We start from the raw sequence: 15371 nt of genomic DNA, 5'->3' as shown, positions 1-15371 counted from the left end.
AGAAAGAAACCAGCCCAACAGAAAATCATGTGCCCCAATAATCTAGACTCTGAAGGTCTCCCTCCCTTTAATTCCAATGCAAAGGGCCTACTCTTAATGAAAAGAACACTGGGCACTGCCACACTTGTATCAATGAACAATACTCACAATAATGTGCAGGCCCTCAGAAGTTCACAGCACTCCTTTCACCTTGAGAAAGGAGCTTTCTTTTCCAAAGGTTCAGACACTGTAGCCATTCTCTCTATGAGGGAATTCAGAGAAGCAGCCTCTTTGTGAGGGGCAGGGAAAGAAGAATCTTTTAACAAGAATCTTTAGAGAAACTAAAAAGTAGGGCAGGGAAGTCCATATACTAAACAAGGACCAGTTCAAGCACTATTTCCCTTTTCCTCCCTTTATTAGCATGCAGAAAAGGATCCCTCTGACTCCACATGGCGTGAAAACAGTGCTCTAAATCTTTTTAGATTTAGAGCATTTTCACTGACAAAGGGTCTCCGCATAAAAGATTTTCATTTCTTTTTCAAAGGAAGAAAACAAACCATCTCTAAAGATACAGGAGGAAAGAGTCCTCTACTCAAAGGTAGAGAAGAGAACAGTTTAGTTTTTCTTGGGAGAGCAAGAGAAAGGAAAAAGTTGGAATCTACCCATTTGTGGTGGTGGTGGGGAGGTTGATATGCAAATAGATGGAAGCCTTACCTGCCCTCACAGGAGCAGACCTGGGAGTGGGAAAGGACATCTCAAACCATAGGAATAAGTGATAGTTTCGGTTGACAAGAGAAAGGCTAGCTTCTGGCATCAGGTCTCCATCTTAAAAAATACAAACCTGATTCCAAAACCTAAATCTTTTTTCTTGATTATTTTATTGTGAGGCCCTCTTTGTTCATTGGAGTATGGCTGGATCTAAGGTGAGTAGAAGTCTCTTTCTCAACTGGGAGAATGAGATGGAGGGAATATTCTAGTCTTCTCAGTGAGAAGGGATGGTCTCGTGACTAGGGGAAGGGGGTGGGGGAAGGGACAGGCATGGGAAAATCTCTTTGTGTAAGATATTCGTGGGTTTGCTTTATTTCAAATTTTTAATAAATTAAGCAACAGTAAAAGCAATAACTTCCCAAAAGCTCACTATGCATTAAGCACTTACACAAATCCTCCCTTAGCCCTCATGAGTACCCAAATTAGAGATGGGGAAACTGAGACAGTGAGTTAAGCAATTAATCAAGGTCACAAAGATGGTAGGTGGGAAAGAGAACTGTAACTCTCATTCCAAAAGCCATGCTCTTAAGTGCGCCAAGGAAAGGAGCTCATTACACACCAAAACACTTGAGGGAAGAGAAGCGAGGTTCCCTCGGTGGATATGACAGTGAGAGGCAGGGAAAGGCCGCTTCCTAATCCCACAAAGTAAATTCTGGGTCTTCCTCTCCATATCTTGGGGTAAAGCTGAAAAATAATGGAGGGAAGGTAAGTTTCTTACGGAGAAGGTACACCCCCTCTGTCACTTTTAAGCAAGTTGAGAATCTCCCTCTTCACCTGGGGGGCGATGACCAAAGGGACAAAGGTCTTGTTTGGGGGTTATGCCTTATTCCTCCTTAAAGCAAGTTCAGAATCCCCCTTCTGCACCCTGGGAGCGGGTCTCCCTCTGTTGACAAACCGACTGGAGATGGGGAAGAGCATACGCCCACGACGAGGGGCGTCGTCCACCACGAGGAGAGAAGTTGGGGGTCCCCTTGCCGTATCAAGGTTGTAGAGGAGTCTCTCTCCCCCGTCGGGGCCATGATCCCGAGAGGCCGTTTCCCCCTCGTGACGCGGAGCCTGGTCTCCTCCCTCTCCCCTGGTCACTCCGCCGCCCGCAGCGCAGCCTCCGCTCCCTTGGGCTCCCCGAGAGGGCGGGGGTCCCGGGTTTCCCTTCAGCCCGCACGGCCAGCAGACGGTCGTCTCAGGGCCGGATGGGGTGCTTACGCCCGAAACCTTCCCGCCCCGCGGCCTCTTACCCTGAGGCCTGCTCGGCGACCCGCGTTCGCCCCGCCAGCCCGTCTCCTCCAAGTCTACCTGAGCCTACGGAGCCAAAAGAGCCCAGAGACGCTCTGGCCGCCGCCGCCTCTTCGGCTCTATGATCCCCGCACTTCCTCATCCGGGGCCCGAGCCAGCCATGCGGCCTCCCCCAAACCCCGCCCTCGCACGGCGCGCGCGCACTCCCAGGGGCGGCTCTTCCGGCATTGGGCCTCCCGCCCACCGTACGTCCCAGCGCACTCCGCCGCGCCCCGGCACTACAGTTTCTTAAAGCGGAGCGCAGTTTGACGCGGATTCTTGCAGATCCTTCGGCGGCCCTTCTGTGCCTACACTGCTACTTCCCAGTCCAGGCCACCATTTTATTGGCTTGGACGGCTGCAATGTTTGGGGCCTCCTTGCTTCCATTCTGACAGCCTGAGAGATCTTTTTGTAACATTTTTGGAAAAATGTTTTAGTTCCTGCCACTCCTGCTCCTTCTGATGATGCTAACCACTAAATCTAAGTGGCATGCCTTCCTCCATTCTGTTACAGCACCTTGTTGTAATTTTTTTGTAGCTTTATGACTAGTTGAAATTACTGTGTTCATCTGTTTACTGAGTTATTTATTGTCTGTCCTCCCTCCCTCACCCGTGTCTGTTTCATTCATCACTCTGCTCAGCCGCTTAACAGTGTCATAAGTAGGCACTCAACAGACATTTGAAAGAAGAAAAATACGTTTACCCAGAAAGGAATTCAGGAGGTCCAAAATACGGAAGCAACTTGCCCCGATCATAATCACACAGTTTTGGGTTGAAAACAGAAATTTGTTCCTTCTTGGAGCCATTCAATCTTGTATACTAGAGAATTGGGGTTTGGAAGGGATTTGGGGCAGATTTAATTTTCTCTCCTGTGACCAAGATATATTTGAACCAGTCGACGTGTAGACCATTTTGGCCTGAGAGTGGTTTTCCTAGATTTTGTTAGGGCTGGAGATATACAAAGCCATATGAAAACCTCATTGTCTACCGCCTGTCTGAATAATGTACGGTTGTTATATAGGCCACCTATTTCTAATACACACAGATGCTGTTGGGATGAATCAACTAGAAATTCAACTTATTTAGATTCCTAAATTTTCAGTATCCACGTCCTCAAGTATTATCTCAGACAACTAATGATTTTAGCCGGGGGTGGGGGAGGGGGTCTGAGAAACTTTTGATATAGAAAGTGGGACTTTATACTAAAAAGGATGGAAAATAAGTGGCTTAGTTGAAAGAGGCCTGGGCTGGACTACAGATCTGGACTCATTTCAAATCAATTTCATCTCGTGTTAGTAAGTACCTACTATGTGCAAAGGCCATGGACCATAGTAGACTGCTATGATCTGCCACTAGAATGTAGCCATAGATCTTGAAGCAGGTTTCTATGATTTTATAGGTCGAGAGGTTCATGTGATTATTTTCCTCACTGAAATAGAAGTTCCAAGAATACAGAGATCTTGTCTTCCCTGTTCAAGATCACATTCTCAACAACAGAGGCACATAATGGACGCTTAAACCATATTGGTTGAATGCATGAAAGACGTAGTAATAAGAAAAAGGTACAAAGAACACTGAGAGAAGAGCAAAAAGATTCACACCACCAACATGGAGAAGACTGTGAAAGCCAGGATGCAGCTGGAGGAACAAAGCAGGATGGAAGGAGATATGGTGGAGTGCAATGGATAGTCCCTACAACCTTTGACAAGTCTTTCCTTCTGGCCTCAGTTTTCTCAGCCGTCTATGAAACCAAGAGTTGGACTAGAATGCTTGCTAAACTTGGTATCATTGTGAATATCCTCTCAGTATAAACAGATGTATTATCCAGTTCTAGTCTGGGCTAGGGTGAGACTCATGGGGAACTCACCTTAGGCATAAAATGTAAGAGGGCTGCCAAAAAGCTCAGTAAGGTCAAGAAACGAGCAGAACATATGGAATAAAAATAAATAATAGGGGGAGCAAATGTTAAAATAAATTTAGTTTGAAATGCTAGTGATAAATGAAAGTGAGGGGTAAGTGGTATGGTATGTATAATCTTTTTTTCTGTTATTTTTTCTTTTTCTGTTGTCTTTTTATTTCTTTTTCTGAATTGATGCAAATATTCTAAGAAATGATGAATATGCAACTATGTGATGATATTGAGAATTGCTGAATATATATGTAGAACAGAATTATATGTTAATGTTTTTGTTTGTTCTTAATTTTTTTAAATTAATAAATTTAAAAAAAAAGCTCAGTAAGAAGAAAGAATACTTGAATGCAAAAATTTTAAAATATAATGGTGCCATGCAGAGCCATATTGGACTCTGAAGCAAAAGGGAAACTCAGTAATACTGAACCTACTTTTATATTAAATTTTGATATTTTGTTCATCATGGGTCTCTCTATTAATTTTTATTTTTAAAAATATTGCATTGAAATATTGTCTTGCTTACTGTGCTTTTGGCACTCTAAATTTCGCACCCTATAAAATTTGCACCCTGGAGTGCTTCACTCATCTCACCCTAGAAATGGCCTTGCACCTTGCCCTAAATAAGGCACAATGGGCTTCAAAAGAAGCATCTTACATATGGTTCAATTCTCTAAAAGTGAGAGAACCAGTTTCATGATGAATTCCAGGCTTGTGGTTAATTAATAACACCCTACCTTTACATCTTCCTTCACCTCATTTTGCCTTCAAACACCCTGAGAAGTAGGAAGAGGGAGAAATTTGAGAAAGAAGTATCTTTTGCAGGACAGCACAGCTAAACACAGGCAATTGTGCAGGGAGTTGTAGAACCGAGGATGTTGGAATCCCCAGTTTGGTACCACCGGCTCCTGCCTTTCCTAATCCTGACCAGCTTTAAACAACAACAACAAAAAAGCCAAAAAACAAAAACCCCACAAAAAACCTCAAAGCTTATGAAGGTTTCTATGAGTTGCCAAATTAAAAAGCAAAATGTCGACTTTTCTAAGATAAGACACCAATTACCGACCTCTCTCAGGAAAAAGAAACAGATTCCCCTGAGGGCAGGGAGAGAGAATTCTTAGTTTCCTCTGGAACAAAAGGACTTTCGCTTGCCACTTTCGCTAAAGCCAGAAAACAGCAAGTTTCTTTTGGGGATCTGGGGCGTGTTGCTTGAATTGGCAACATACAAATTTCTTTTTTGAAATTTATCCCTGAAAATTTGTGTAACGGTTGCAATATTTGTTTATATACGTTTTTCTTTAGTATAAACATGTTTACGGTTACCTAATAGTTAAATTATTTAACTTCTCCAGGATCCTGAAATAGAAGTATCCATGCTTAAGGAAGCTCTTGTATATCTTTTTGGAGGGGATCTCTTAGCCCACCCCCAAGTCCTCCCGCGCTGTGCGATGCGCATACTTTCCCCATCCCCCCAACAATTCTGCTTTAGTTTTAAAAGCCACAAATTTCTCGAAAGCCATAGGTCATTTAGTTGAAACTGGTAACCTGTCAGGAGGCCCTTGGCCAGCGTCAGAGACACCCCACCCAGCTTTGACTCTCTTCCTCAGAAGAGAAAGATGTCCTGACAGATGGGGGTTTAGGCTGAGGCCTGGTTGTAATATGAGGATGTTGGTTAAACTCTCAGCCTTCGGGGCCAAGTCGGAATAGCCGGGGTGAGGAGCCATCCTTAGTTTCCTTCCCAGGAGTCTAGTGTCTCCAGACTCAAGGATTGTATATGAAAACGATGATAACTATTGCTATTAATAAGCAGAGGAACCAAGAACATTATTTGGGGCTTGGAGAGTTTGACAAGACCCCCAAAGTGGGCATTTCCCAGCAGGGGCCATCACACTACTTCTCAGGAGCTCAGCCCTTTGCATTTAACAAAAGTTCTCCGACAAACTGTCGTGCCCCGAGGAACTTTGCGAGACCAGGCGACGGTCATTTACTTCGTTTACAGACAAGGAAGCGGAGGGTCTCCGAGATCAGGAGAAAAGCTGTTCCCAGCCATGGAGGTATTCGAAATGTCCGGGAGAAAGAGGATTTTCTCTCCGAGGAACGTGGCTGTCCGACCCGCCGGATAGAAATGCGTGAGGGGTGGCCCGAGCTGAAGGCCGCACCCGACGCCCCGCCCCCGGCGCGAACCCCGGATGGGGAAGTGGCATGGCCACCGAGACGACACGGAGGTCGGGCCAGAGAGTCTCGGAGACCGGGGGGACGGGTGGGCGGGAAGGGGGCGGGCCCCTGGGGGCGGAGCCACCGGAGCAGCGCGGGTTCTCAGGTGAGAGCTCTGTGGCCAGGGCCGGCATCTCTGGCTCAGGGGCGGAGGCCGCGCGCTGGCGGTGGGAGCCAGGGCGACCGCCCCGAGAAGGTGTGCGGGACCTGGTGAGGATTTGGCCCGTGCGGCCCCGGCCTCAGGCGGGAAGGGGCTGCGGAGTTGCTGGTGAGTAGAGCTGCCCTCCCCGGGCCTGGGCTGCGGGGACGTGGGAAGGGGGCCACAGCCGGGGTTCGAGTCACGCGCCGCCCTGCAGTCGACCCCGCTGTGTGACCTTGTGCAAGTCTCTGCCCCTCTCTGAGCCTCAGTGGTCTCAGCTGTGACTTGGGGGACGGTTGTCCTCTGAGAATTAGTATAATTGGAGGTCCTGAGAACAAGCCCCTGCCCTCCTCCTTTATCGTTGCCTTGCCCAAGATATTGAAACGGTGTACGGCGGGGATGCCTCTCAGTCTCTGAGTGACCTTGGGCGAGTCCCTTGCTCTATCTGGCCCTCTCTTCATCTACAAAATGAGTGAAATAACCTCATTTAAGATCTTCACAATATTTGGGTGTTTTAGGTTTAGGTGGAGACGAGGTAGTGAGTTCCCCATTCATCTTGAAGTTTGGATTAGACCCTGCTTCGAAGTCCCATAAATTCCCAGATTAGGTGATTCTATTTGTTCTCATCACTCCTTGTAATTGGAGGAGCGATTTCTTCCCAGGATTGGCGCTGCCTCTCAGTTGAGCGACGCGGGTGTTTTCACTGGCCTAAAATCAAAGAGCATCTGCAAGGAAAAGTCTGACATTCCAGCCTTTCTGTTTGTGTTTCAAAGGCAGGGAGGCAAGATGACATCTCTCCCTCTGGCTTGGAACAGCTGAAAGAAACGACAGGACAAGATGAGAACAACAAAGGTCTACAAACTGGTTATCCACAAGAAAGGCTTCGGGGGCAGTGGTCAGTATTGATTGGTCTTTTGGGGATTGTGCAAGTTGGCTGGGTTTCCTGTGTTCCAGTGCTTTGAAAACTGCACACTGATTCATGAGTTAATTGGGGCTAGACAGGCAACCTGAGTGAAGCAGCAGGTATAATACGGTATTGGGGAGGGTGGTTGGATGGGAGAATATAAGCATTTGCATCTTGACATTGTGAATTTTGTCAGTTTACTCTCCTTAACTTGTTTAATTGTTTTGTTTATTATATATTCACTGTATATGCTCTATAAAATTGCAGAATAGCACTAATTTGACAGATAACAGTTATTAGAATGTTGTTTGAATTTTTACTTTTCAGTGAGAGAGAAGTAGTGTAAATGTGCACAGGACAGATGTGATCAAAGTGTGAACCTTTGCCTGGCTCCTAGGCTGCATCCTTTGCCCTAGAGAATGGGCAGGATGCAGCATGTTGTCCTACACCAACTTGTAAGTTGGGAAAGCAGGCTCCTCCTATCAGCCCTGCCTCTAATTTTCGGTGTGACCTTAGGCAAGCCCCTTGTTTACCTTATTTGCAAATTCAGAGGCTTTGGAATAGATTCTATGTTTTTCTTAGTACTGAGAATCTATAAATCTGCACAATAGGAAGGCATTTAGTAATAAGGTTTTTTTCCTTTTGTAAAGGGATGGTGTTCTTTCTCTCCTAATAACCTCATTTGCTTCAAAAATGAGAATTAACAACACTAGCCTTCTTAAAATTGTACTTTGGTATGCATTTGCTCCTACATTAAATTAAAAGCCTCCTGCGGGCAAGGAGTGCTAAGAAGGGATAACAATTTTTGTGTTATAGGGTGGTGCATGGATTAAGTAAGATGATGTATGTAAAGCATTTAGCAGAGTGCCAGGCTCACTGTCAATAAGTGAAGCCAATTTCTTAGACAAGGATATAGCAGACACTATTATATTTAAAACACAGTTCCTGCGAAAAGACACAATCTGTTGTTAACACTATACTATGTATGTTGTTGGATAGAATTGAATAGAAACAAATAACTTTGGGCAATAGGAAGGATATAATGTATACTTTGTATCCAAGTCCATATTTTCAAATATGCAAGACAAAGGTAGCTTAGTGTTGTACCAGTTTTCCTGCAAAAAACTGTTACACCAGGTGAATACCAATAAATATTTATTAAGTATGTACCTGGGTCAAACATAAATGATGAATACCACAAGGTCCCTTGTCCTTAAGGGTCCTTCAGCTTGATTAAAGAGACAGACATGCAAAAAGGACAAGATAAAACGAAGCAGAATGAAATATTTGCCTACTGAGTGTAATTTGACCTATGGAGGTTAGGGGAAGTCTTCACAGAGGATTTGGCATAAAATTGTCACTGGAAACAATATACCAAATCCTATTTGGGATTAGTCCAGTGCTATGCTTTATTAGATAAATTTTTGTCGGGTTCTGATTATAATTGAAATCCGGATATACTTATTTGTAAGGTCTTTCACCCAAAAATAAAAGTAGAAGAACAGTCATTCCATCTTTTTGGTTCTCAGTTTGTTATATTTGAGAAGGGAGGCAAATAAATGTCTTCCCTATATTTTGTTAAGGGGCTCATTGGATCCTGTCATGAACTGATACCAGAAGTTTCACCCTGATCAGATGCTGCCTTCCAAAGACCAGTCCTTTTTTTTTTTTCACTTTATTTTTATTTATTTATTTGGTACATGGTCTAGGAATTGAACCCTGGTCTGCTGTACGAAAGGCGAGCATTCTATCACTGAACCACCCATGCTCCCTCATTTTATTTTATTTTTAAATTTTTATTGTGGTAGCATTTATACGGCACAAAATTTCCCATTTGAGCCTCATGTGTATAATTTATTCAAATTGATTATCTTCAGTATATTGTGCTACCATCAGCACCAGCCATTACCAAACTTTTTCGTCATCTCAAAGAGAAAACCTATACCCATTAAGCAATAATTCTCTTTGCCCTACTTCTGCCTGTCTCTGGTAATCTGTAATCTACTTCCTTTTTCTATGAATTGGCTTATTCTGGGTTTTCCCTATAGGTGAAGTCATTGCATATTTGTCCTTTTGTGTCTGGCTTATTTCATTCAACATGGTGCCTTCAAGTTCATTTGTGTTATAACCTGTATCAGAAATTCATTCCTTTTATGGCTGAGTAATATTTCATTGTGTGAATTTCCCACATTTTATTTATCCATTCATCTGTTTATGTACATTTATCTTGATTTTATCTTGATTTTAATAACACGTGAGAGGTGGTGAGTTTCAGGTAAAAAGTACCCCGGACTGCTAATGGGTCCCTAGCTATGCTGTTACTGGTTGTCTATTCTTAGGCAAGTTATTTTTGTCTCCTAGGTTGTGTCCTCACTTCTGTTAAACACAAAGGTTTATTGAGAGGGCCACATTATGATAGTATTTAGGGAAATTCTGTGAATGCCATTCAGATGTAAGGGATGGTGATGGGACCCAGGGACCCAGATGATTTTATTCCTGCTATATGCTAAGTACTTGGAATTTGAGGGGATAAAGGGCTATCCTGGGTGGTCTAATTCCCAGAGACTAAAGACTGCATTTTCCTTGGGGGCAATGGGGGCAGTGGAAAGAGCAAGTTCTAGAGGCAAAGTTCCCTGAATGCTGTCCTAATCAGCTACTCACTAGCTTTGTACTGCTGTGTGAATCCTTTAGTCATTGTAAGCCTTGGAAGGAATACCAATTGATGGCCTTATGAGGATCCCATGTGAAAATGGATATAGCATACCTGACACCCATGTGAGTATGTTTGCTGCTTGAGATGGCAGAACTGTCTTTCAGATGATGAGTTAGTCGTGAACCCCAGAGTGTTTCCTCACATCAAGCTTGGAGATATTGTTGAGATTGCTCATCCCAACGATGAATACAGGTGAGTGTCTGGCTAGAGTCAAGGAACTAGGCAGCTTACTGTTGCCAAAGGATATTTTGTCTAAGGGGCTTCGTGAAGGGCAGCATAGCTCTTTGCTTTTGGTTAAAAATACTCATGGCTTCTAGAATTAGATAAACCAGTAAAATTCCTAAAACTGGTTCATGCTTTCTATTTAAAAAAGAAGCTGAAATGACAACTCTGAAAAGTTCTATAGCATTTCTTCATTTCCTTTAGTGCAAGTGCAGAGTTTCTTTGTTTCAAAGGGAACTTTCTCCTATGGTTGTGCTGTAAGTTACAGTATGTCTAAAGGGATTTGTTTGCGGTGGGGTGGGGTCGGGTGGATGTGTAGAGGGCTGGTTAGTTACTCCTGAAAGCATCCCATTTCTTTGTTGCTTTTTTCCCCAGTCCCCTGCTTTTGCAGGTCAAGTCACTTAAAGAAGATTTACAGAAAGGTAAGATGTCCATCTCTATTCTCTGAGATTTTTATACTTTATTGTCCAAGAAACTGTAAGATACCTGTTTTTGCAATCTCAGGGTGTGAGGGCACATAGTTTTCTTATCAAGTTGTATTCCCTCAAAAAAAATTGTCAGGTATCAAGACTACTAAATAAAACTAGTTTGCCAGCATCTTGAAGTTACTGAAGAAATGATCTTTGTTTAGAGTCAGTAGGAAAGTTAATTAGTGTATGTGAGACTTCACACATAACTTAAAAAATTTGTTTTGGCAAATCACACTTTCCTACATATTAAACTTTTTTTCACAAGATATTTGTTGAATGGCTACTATGTATTGGGAGAAACATCTATTGATGATTGCGTACCACATGTGCAAGGCACTATGCTTAGAGTTTTTTGTTGCTAAAAGGCACATGAAAAGATGCTCAACTTCCCTGGCTATTAGGGAAATGCAAATCAAAACCACAATGAGAAATTATATCACACCCACTAGAGTGGCCATTATCAATAAAACAGAAAATGCAACAATTCTCCAGCAAGTGAGGGAGGTTAGTCCCAGTGAGATGGACTGACTTGCCTGAATTAAAAATTAGTAAGTGGAGGAGCCAGGGTGGCTTAATCATTCCACATCAAAATCTTTTCTTTTTTGCCTCTGATGACAAAACTAGGATGATCATAGAACCAAAATTCTAATTGAAAGCAAATAAGGTGGGCGGGCCACGGTGGCTCAGCAGGTAAGAGTGCTAGCCTGCCATGCCCGAGGACCTGGGTTCGATTCCCGGTGCCTGCCCATGTAAAAAAAAAAAGAAAAGAAAAGAAAGCAAATAAGGTAATTGGTAATTCCTTAAATAGTACTTAGGAAGATAGCAAACAAATAAAACTTCTGGTTTTGCACTATAGGACTTTGATGTCAGCTACTCTTTATATTTCAATTTGATGGGAAAACAGCCTATAGAATCCAAATCCTAAGAGTTAACGATTTCTATAGAAACCAAATCCTAAAAGTATCCTTCTTAAACTCACCTGATCTCCTGCCACCTTTTACATATCTTACTAGTCTTAAGAGCTTGTTAAAAATTTTGTTTCTCCCTTAAGTACCACTGGTACCTTCCTTCTAAATGAGAAAAGTTAGCTTTCCTCTTCTGAGACCTCTTTGAATTATTTTATGCTGCTTTTAAAATTTTCTCTCTCTCTCTGTCTCTCTCTCTTTTTCTCTCTCTCCCTCTCCCTCTCTCTCTCTTGTCTTTTAATTGCTGAGGTTTAGGTCTTATTTCATGTTTATCTCACCTCAAAAACAGAGCTGTCTCAATTATAAATTCCAGGGAAGACAGAGAAAATGTCTTGTTCAAGGCAAATGTTCATTTATGTTGCCTTTTGAATGTCTGAATGTTTCTAGATTAGAATATAACTGGATTTCATCCTTAAAAGGAAAAAAATTAAAGACATACCTGCCATTCCAGAGTGTGTTATCTGATCTGAATTTCTTTTCTGCTTCAGAAACTATTAGCGTGGACCAGACTGTGACTCAGGTGTTCCGGCTGAGACCTTATCAAGATGTTTATGTGAATGTTGTGGACCCCAAGGTGTGTCTTTGTCCTGGTCTTGAATATTTTTTTGGAATAATTAGAACTGTCCCTCAAGATTAGATCATTAAAGAAGTAACTTGTTACTTAAGCATAGTGTTAGGACTATTAAATACATGTTCATATATAGATCATTTAGATTATAATTAGATTGGACTTGAACCCATTTTTTTGAAGTTTGTTCTAATACGATTCTGTGTGTGTGTGTGTGTATATATATATGCTATATGTAAAATTTTCTATTAAACTAACTTTATGTGTATTCTCATTTTTCTTGTAGAAATGATGCTATAATAGGGAAAATCTTTGCACAGAAGATATTATTGACATTATATAGGGAAATAAAGCCTATAACTCAATGTCTTGTGTGTCATAATCAAGACTAGGACACAGAATTAGTACTCTGATTTTCTTTACACTAAACTGAGACACTGCTGCTGTAAGATCTGTTGTGGACCTATCATCTGTTCTAGAAATCCTTTGGCAGGATAAAAATCTACTTATCATCAGAATTCTGCTGTTGAAAGTCTTCCAGTATTTATTTATTTTATTTATTTATTTATTTTTACATGGGCCAGCACCGGGAATCGAACCCGGGTCCTCTGGCATCGCAGGCAAGCATTCCTGCCTGCTGAGCCACCGTGTCCTGCTCTTCCAGTATTTTTTTCTTTTTTTTTTTTTTTTACAAAATGTTTTTTCCGAGTCGGCATTCTCTCATGACTATGAAGTGTGGCAGAGTAGTACAGAGATACATGTATTTCATTATCCCTTACAGGATGTGACCCTTGACCTCGTGGAATTAACCTTTAAGGATCAATATATTGGCCGTGGAGATATGTGGCGACTAAAGAAAAGTTTGGTAAGATGTTAATTTAAAAAAAAAAAAGTAATCCATGTTTATTATAGAAATTTAGAAGATCTGTTAGGAGGAAGAGTGAAAAAGTATAAAATCATTTGTAATTCTAGCATCTAAATTATTATGAACATTTTATGTATTTTTTCTATTCTCTTTTCTTCATAGTTCTTTTGAAATTTGTTTTGTTTTTCTTATTTATTGTAACAGATTTTTACTTTGCATTATAGATTCAAGCAGGAAATTGTAATAGTTTATATTTGAATGGGACTTTATTTATTTTCAGATTTTCACTTGGTCTCATTTGGGCTTTGTGGGCAGATATAATTGTCCCCGATTTACAGATTTGAAAACTGAGATTGAGAAGTTAAGTGATTTGATTACGCAAGGCTACACGGCCAGAAGCAGTTGACTCTGATCTAGAAACCAGATCTTGTAGCTCTCAGGTCAGACTGCTTTTTGCTGTCCACTGCTTCCATTTTCCTTATTTATTTATTTATTATTTTTAATTCTCATTTTCCACTTAAAATGATCAGTTCTTCAGAGTTGTGAGCTGATGGTGAAAACTTTCCATATTGAACCTTTTGTGTTCAAATAGTATTTATGAAACAATAAAGTATAGGTAGAATTTCCATACAGTATAAATCTTCATAAGAAAATCTTTGCTCGTTTTTTGTTTGGTGGGAGCAGGTTCAATTTTTTAAAAATGAAAGATAAAAAAAGATAAAATATGCTTTATTTAAATGATTTTAAATGTAGATGTACATTTGAACATGGATAAGTATATTTATGAAGCTGTCCACTTCTTCCCCACCTGGTCTTTACTATTGCCTTGTGCTTGCCAAATTCTTAAGAACCTACTATTTTTCCTGCTCCAGCAGATTTTCCTATGGTGTGAATCTGTTACTCCCTTGTTAGTTGAACTTTGGGTTGTTGGAGAAGCTTAGAAAGCCTGAAGACCTTGTTTGTGACTTCTCATGGCCTTACTGTGTTGTTGAATTTTTTTTTTCTCTTTCTCGCTCTCTTCTTGTAGGTCAGCACATGTGCCTATATCACCCAGAAGGTGGAATTTGCTGGTATCAGGTAGGTATTACACCAGTTTTGACATATTACCTTATGAGTGGGTTGTATCAGGCACTTGAGGCCCTAACACTGTAAGCCTATGGATGGCTGTATAATAAATACAGATGAGCTTATTTTCGTGATTGTTGTAGCTAGAACAAAATGCACTATAGTAGTTTTAAGATTAACGGAAGAAGTTGCTAAAGCCACTGGTTCTATGACAAAGAAGGTGTAGACTCATAATTTTAGAATTGGAAAGAAACTTAAATGAACATATTTAGTCAGATTTTCTTGTTTGACAGCTTAGGAAACAGGTTTGGAGACATAAGATGAGCTAGGACAATAGTTCCTGATTTGCTGCCTTATAAACTAAATTGCAGTGCTCTTGATTTCTTGAAATTACTTCTAGATTTCATTTGTGAAGAGAAGAGAAAAAGGAACTTTTTGAAACCCTTTTAAACTTTTAATTTAAAAGTATTACGTCCACATAGTAAAGCATTCAAACAGTACAAAAAAACTCACAATGAAATATAAATCCTTTTCTCCAGAAGCGCCCTGTGTCTGTCCTGAAATTTACTGTGTACACACAAAGCATATTTATGTCTAGTTGACTCACTTTTAGTAATATTTTTGGTTGATCAGTGGGTTCAGGTGATGCAACAAACTATTCACCCAATATTTGCAACCATTAATGATTGTTGCAAGATGGTGAGTTTTTAATACGATCGTACGTTCTATGTTTATTAGCCGGAATCCTTTCGTAAAGAAGAACCTTGTATCATCAACTAAGACTACTTGATTATTCTGAGATACTGATCCTCAAAGGCAGGATAAAAGAATTATATCTTTCCAAAAAGAGGTACTTTAAAAGTTGTTGGAGAGTAAAAATTCTTCTAAAAATCTAAGCAGCTAGGGGTGCAGATAGTTCAGTGGTAGTATTCTCGCTTGCCATGCAGGAGACCCCGGTTCAATTTCTGGCCCATGCACCCCCCCCCACCCCCCCAAAAAAAGTTGTAAACAAAATTCCCTATGATATTCGTATCACATATCTGCCCGTGTGTGTGTGTATGTATGTGTAGATATAGAAATACATGGATGTAGGGAGACACAGCAAAAAAAGAAAAATATATGTGACTGCCAGGGGCAGCTGGAAGAGGAATAGGGAGTTAGGGAGCAGAGTTTCTGTTTGGGGTGTTGGAAAAGTTTAGGTAAGGGATGGTGGTTATGATAGCATAACATTGTGAATATATTGGTATTAATTGGTATTAATATATTGGTATTAACCAATGAATTGCATTCTTTCTGAGAGTGATGAAAATGAGGAATTT

At 41.2% G+C, this 15371-nt stretch overlaps 2 protein-coding genes across 29 annotated transcripts in view; one reads left to right on the top strand and one right to left on the bottom strand.

Moving 5' to 3' along the window:
- Positions 1 to 2154, bottom strand: part of PRR14L (proline rich 14 like) — a 74947-nt gene extending 72793 nt beyond the window's left edge. For 5 of the 16 annotated variants that reach the window (XM_077160455.1, XM_077160460.1, XM_077160465.1 and 2 more), the window contains exon 1: positions 1983 to 2122. Coding sequence is in view for 4 of the 16 variants with exons in the window: in XM_077160461.1 (XP_077016576.1) it covers positions 1307 to 1431; positions 2041 to 2122 (207 nt within the window). In the remaining 12 variants the exon portion in view is untranslated. Of the gene's footprint in view, positions 1 to 147; positions 242 to 1306; positions 1433 to 1521; positions 1932 to 1982 lie in introns of those variants that run through there. The other 11 variants (XM_077160459.1, XM_077160466.1, XM_077160471.1 and 8 more) reach the window with 8 other exon arrangements.
- A 4065-nt stretch (positions 2155 to 6219) lies between these two features.
- DEPDC5 (DEP domain containing 5, GATOR1 subcomplex subunit) overlaps positions 6220 to 15371 on the top strand; it is a 161840-nt gene continuing 152688 nt past the window's right edge. For 12 of the 13 annotated variants that reach the window (XR_013175741.1, XM_077160444.1, XM_077160449.1 and 9 more), the window contains exons 1-7: positions 6234 to 6409; positions 7054 to 7175; positions 10002 to 10089; positions 10495 to 10541; positions 12043 to 12128; positions 12904 to 12987; positions 14015 to 14064. Coding sequence is in view for 12 of the 13 variants with exons in the window: in XM_077160444.1 (XP_077016559.1) it covers positions 7118 to 7175; positions 10002 to 10089; positions 10495 to 10541; positions 12043 to 12128; positions 12904 to 12987; positions 14015 to 14064 (413 nt within the window). In the remaining variant the exon portion in view is untranslated. Of the gene's footprint in view, positions 6410 to 7053; positions 7176 to 10001; positions 10090 to 10494; positions 10542 to 12042; positions 12129 to 12903; positions 12988 to 14014; positions 14065 to 15371 lie in introns of all 13 variants that reach the window. The other variant, XM_077160443.1, reaches the window with a different exon arrangement.

The sequence above is a fragment of the Tamandua tetradactyla genome, chromosome 5, assembly GCF_023851605.1.
Source record: "Tamandua tetradactyla isolate mTamTet1 chromosome 5, mTamTet1.pri, whole genome shotgun sequence".
NCBI classification, from domain to species: Eukaryota; Metazoa; Chordata; class Mammalia; order Pilosa; family Myrmecophagidae; genus Tamandua; species Tamandua tetradactyla.
The sequence above is the reverse complement of the archived record's forward strand: the minus strand, read 5'-3'. Positions and strand labels throughout refer to the sequence as shown.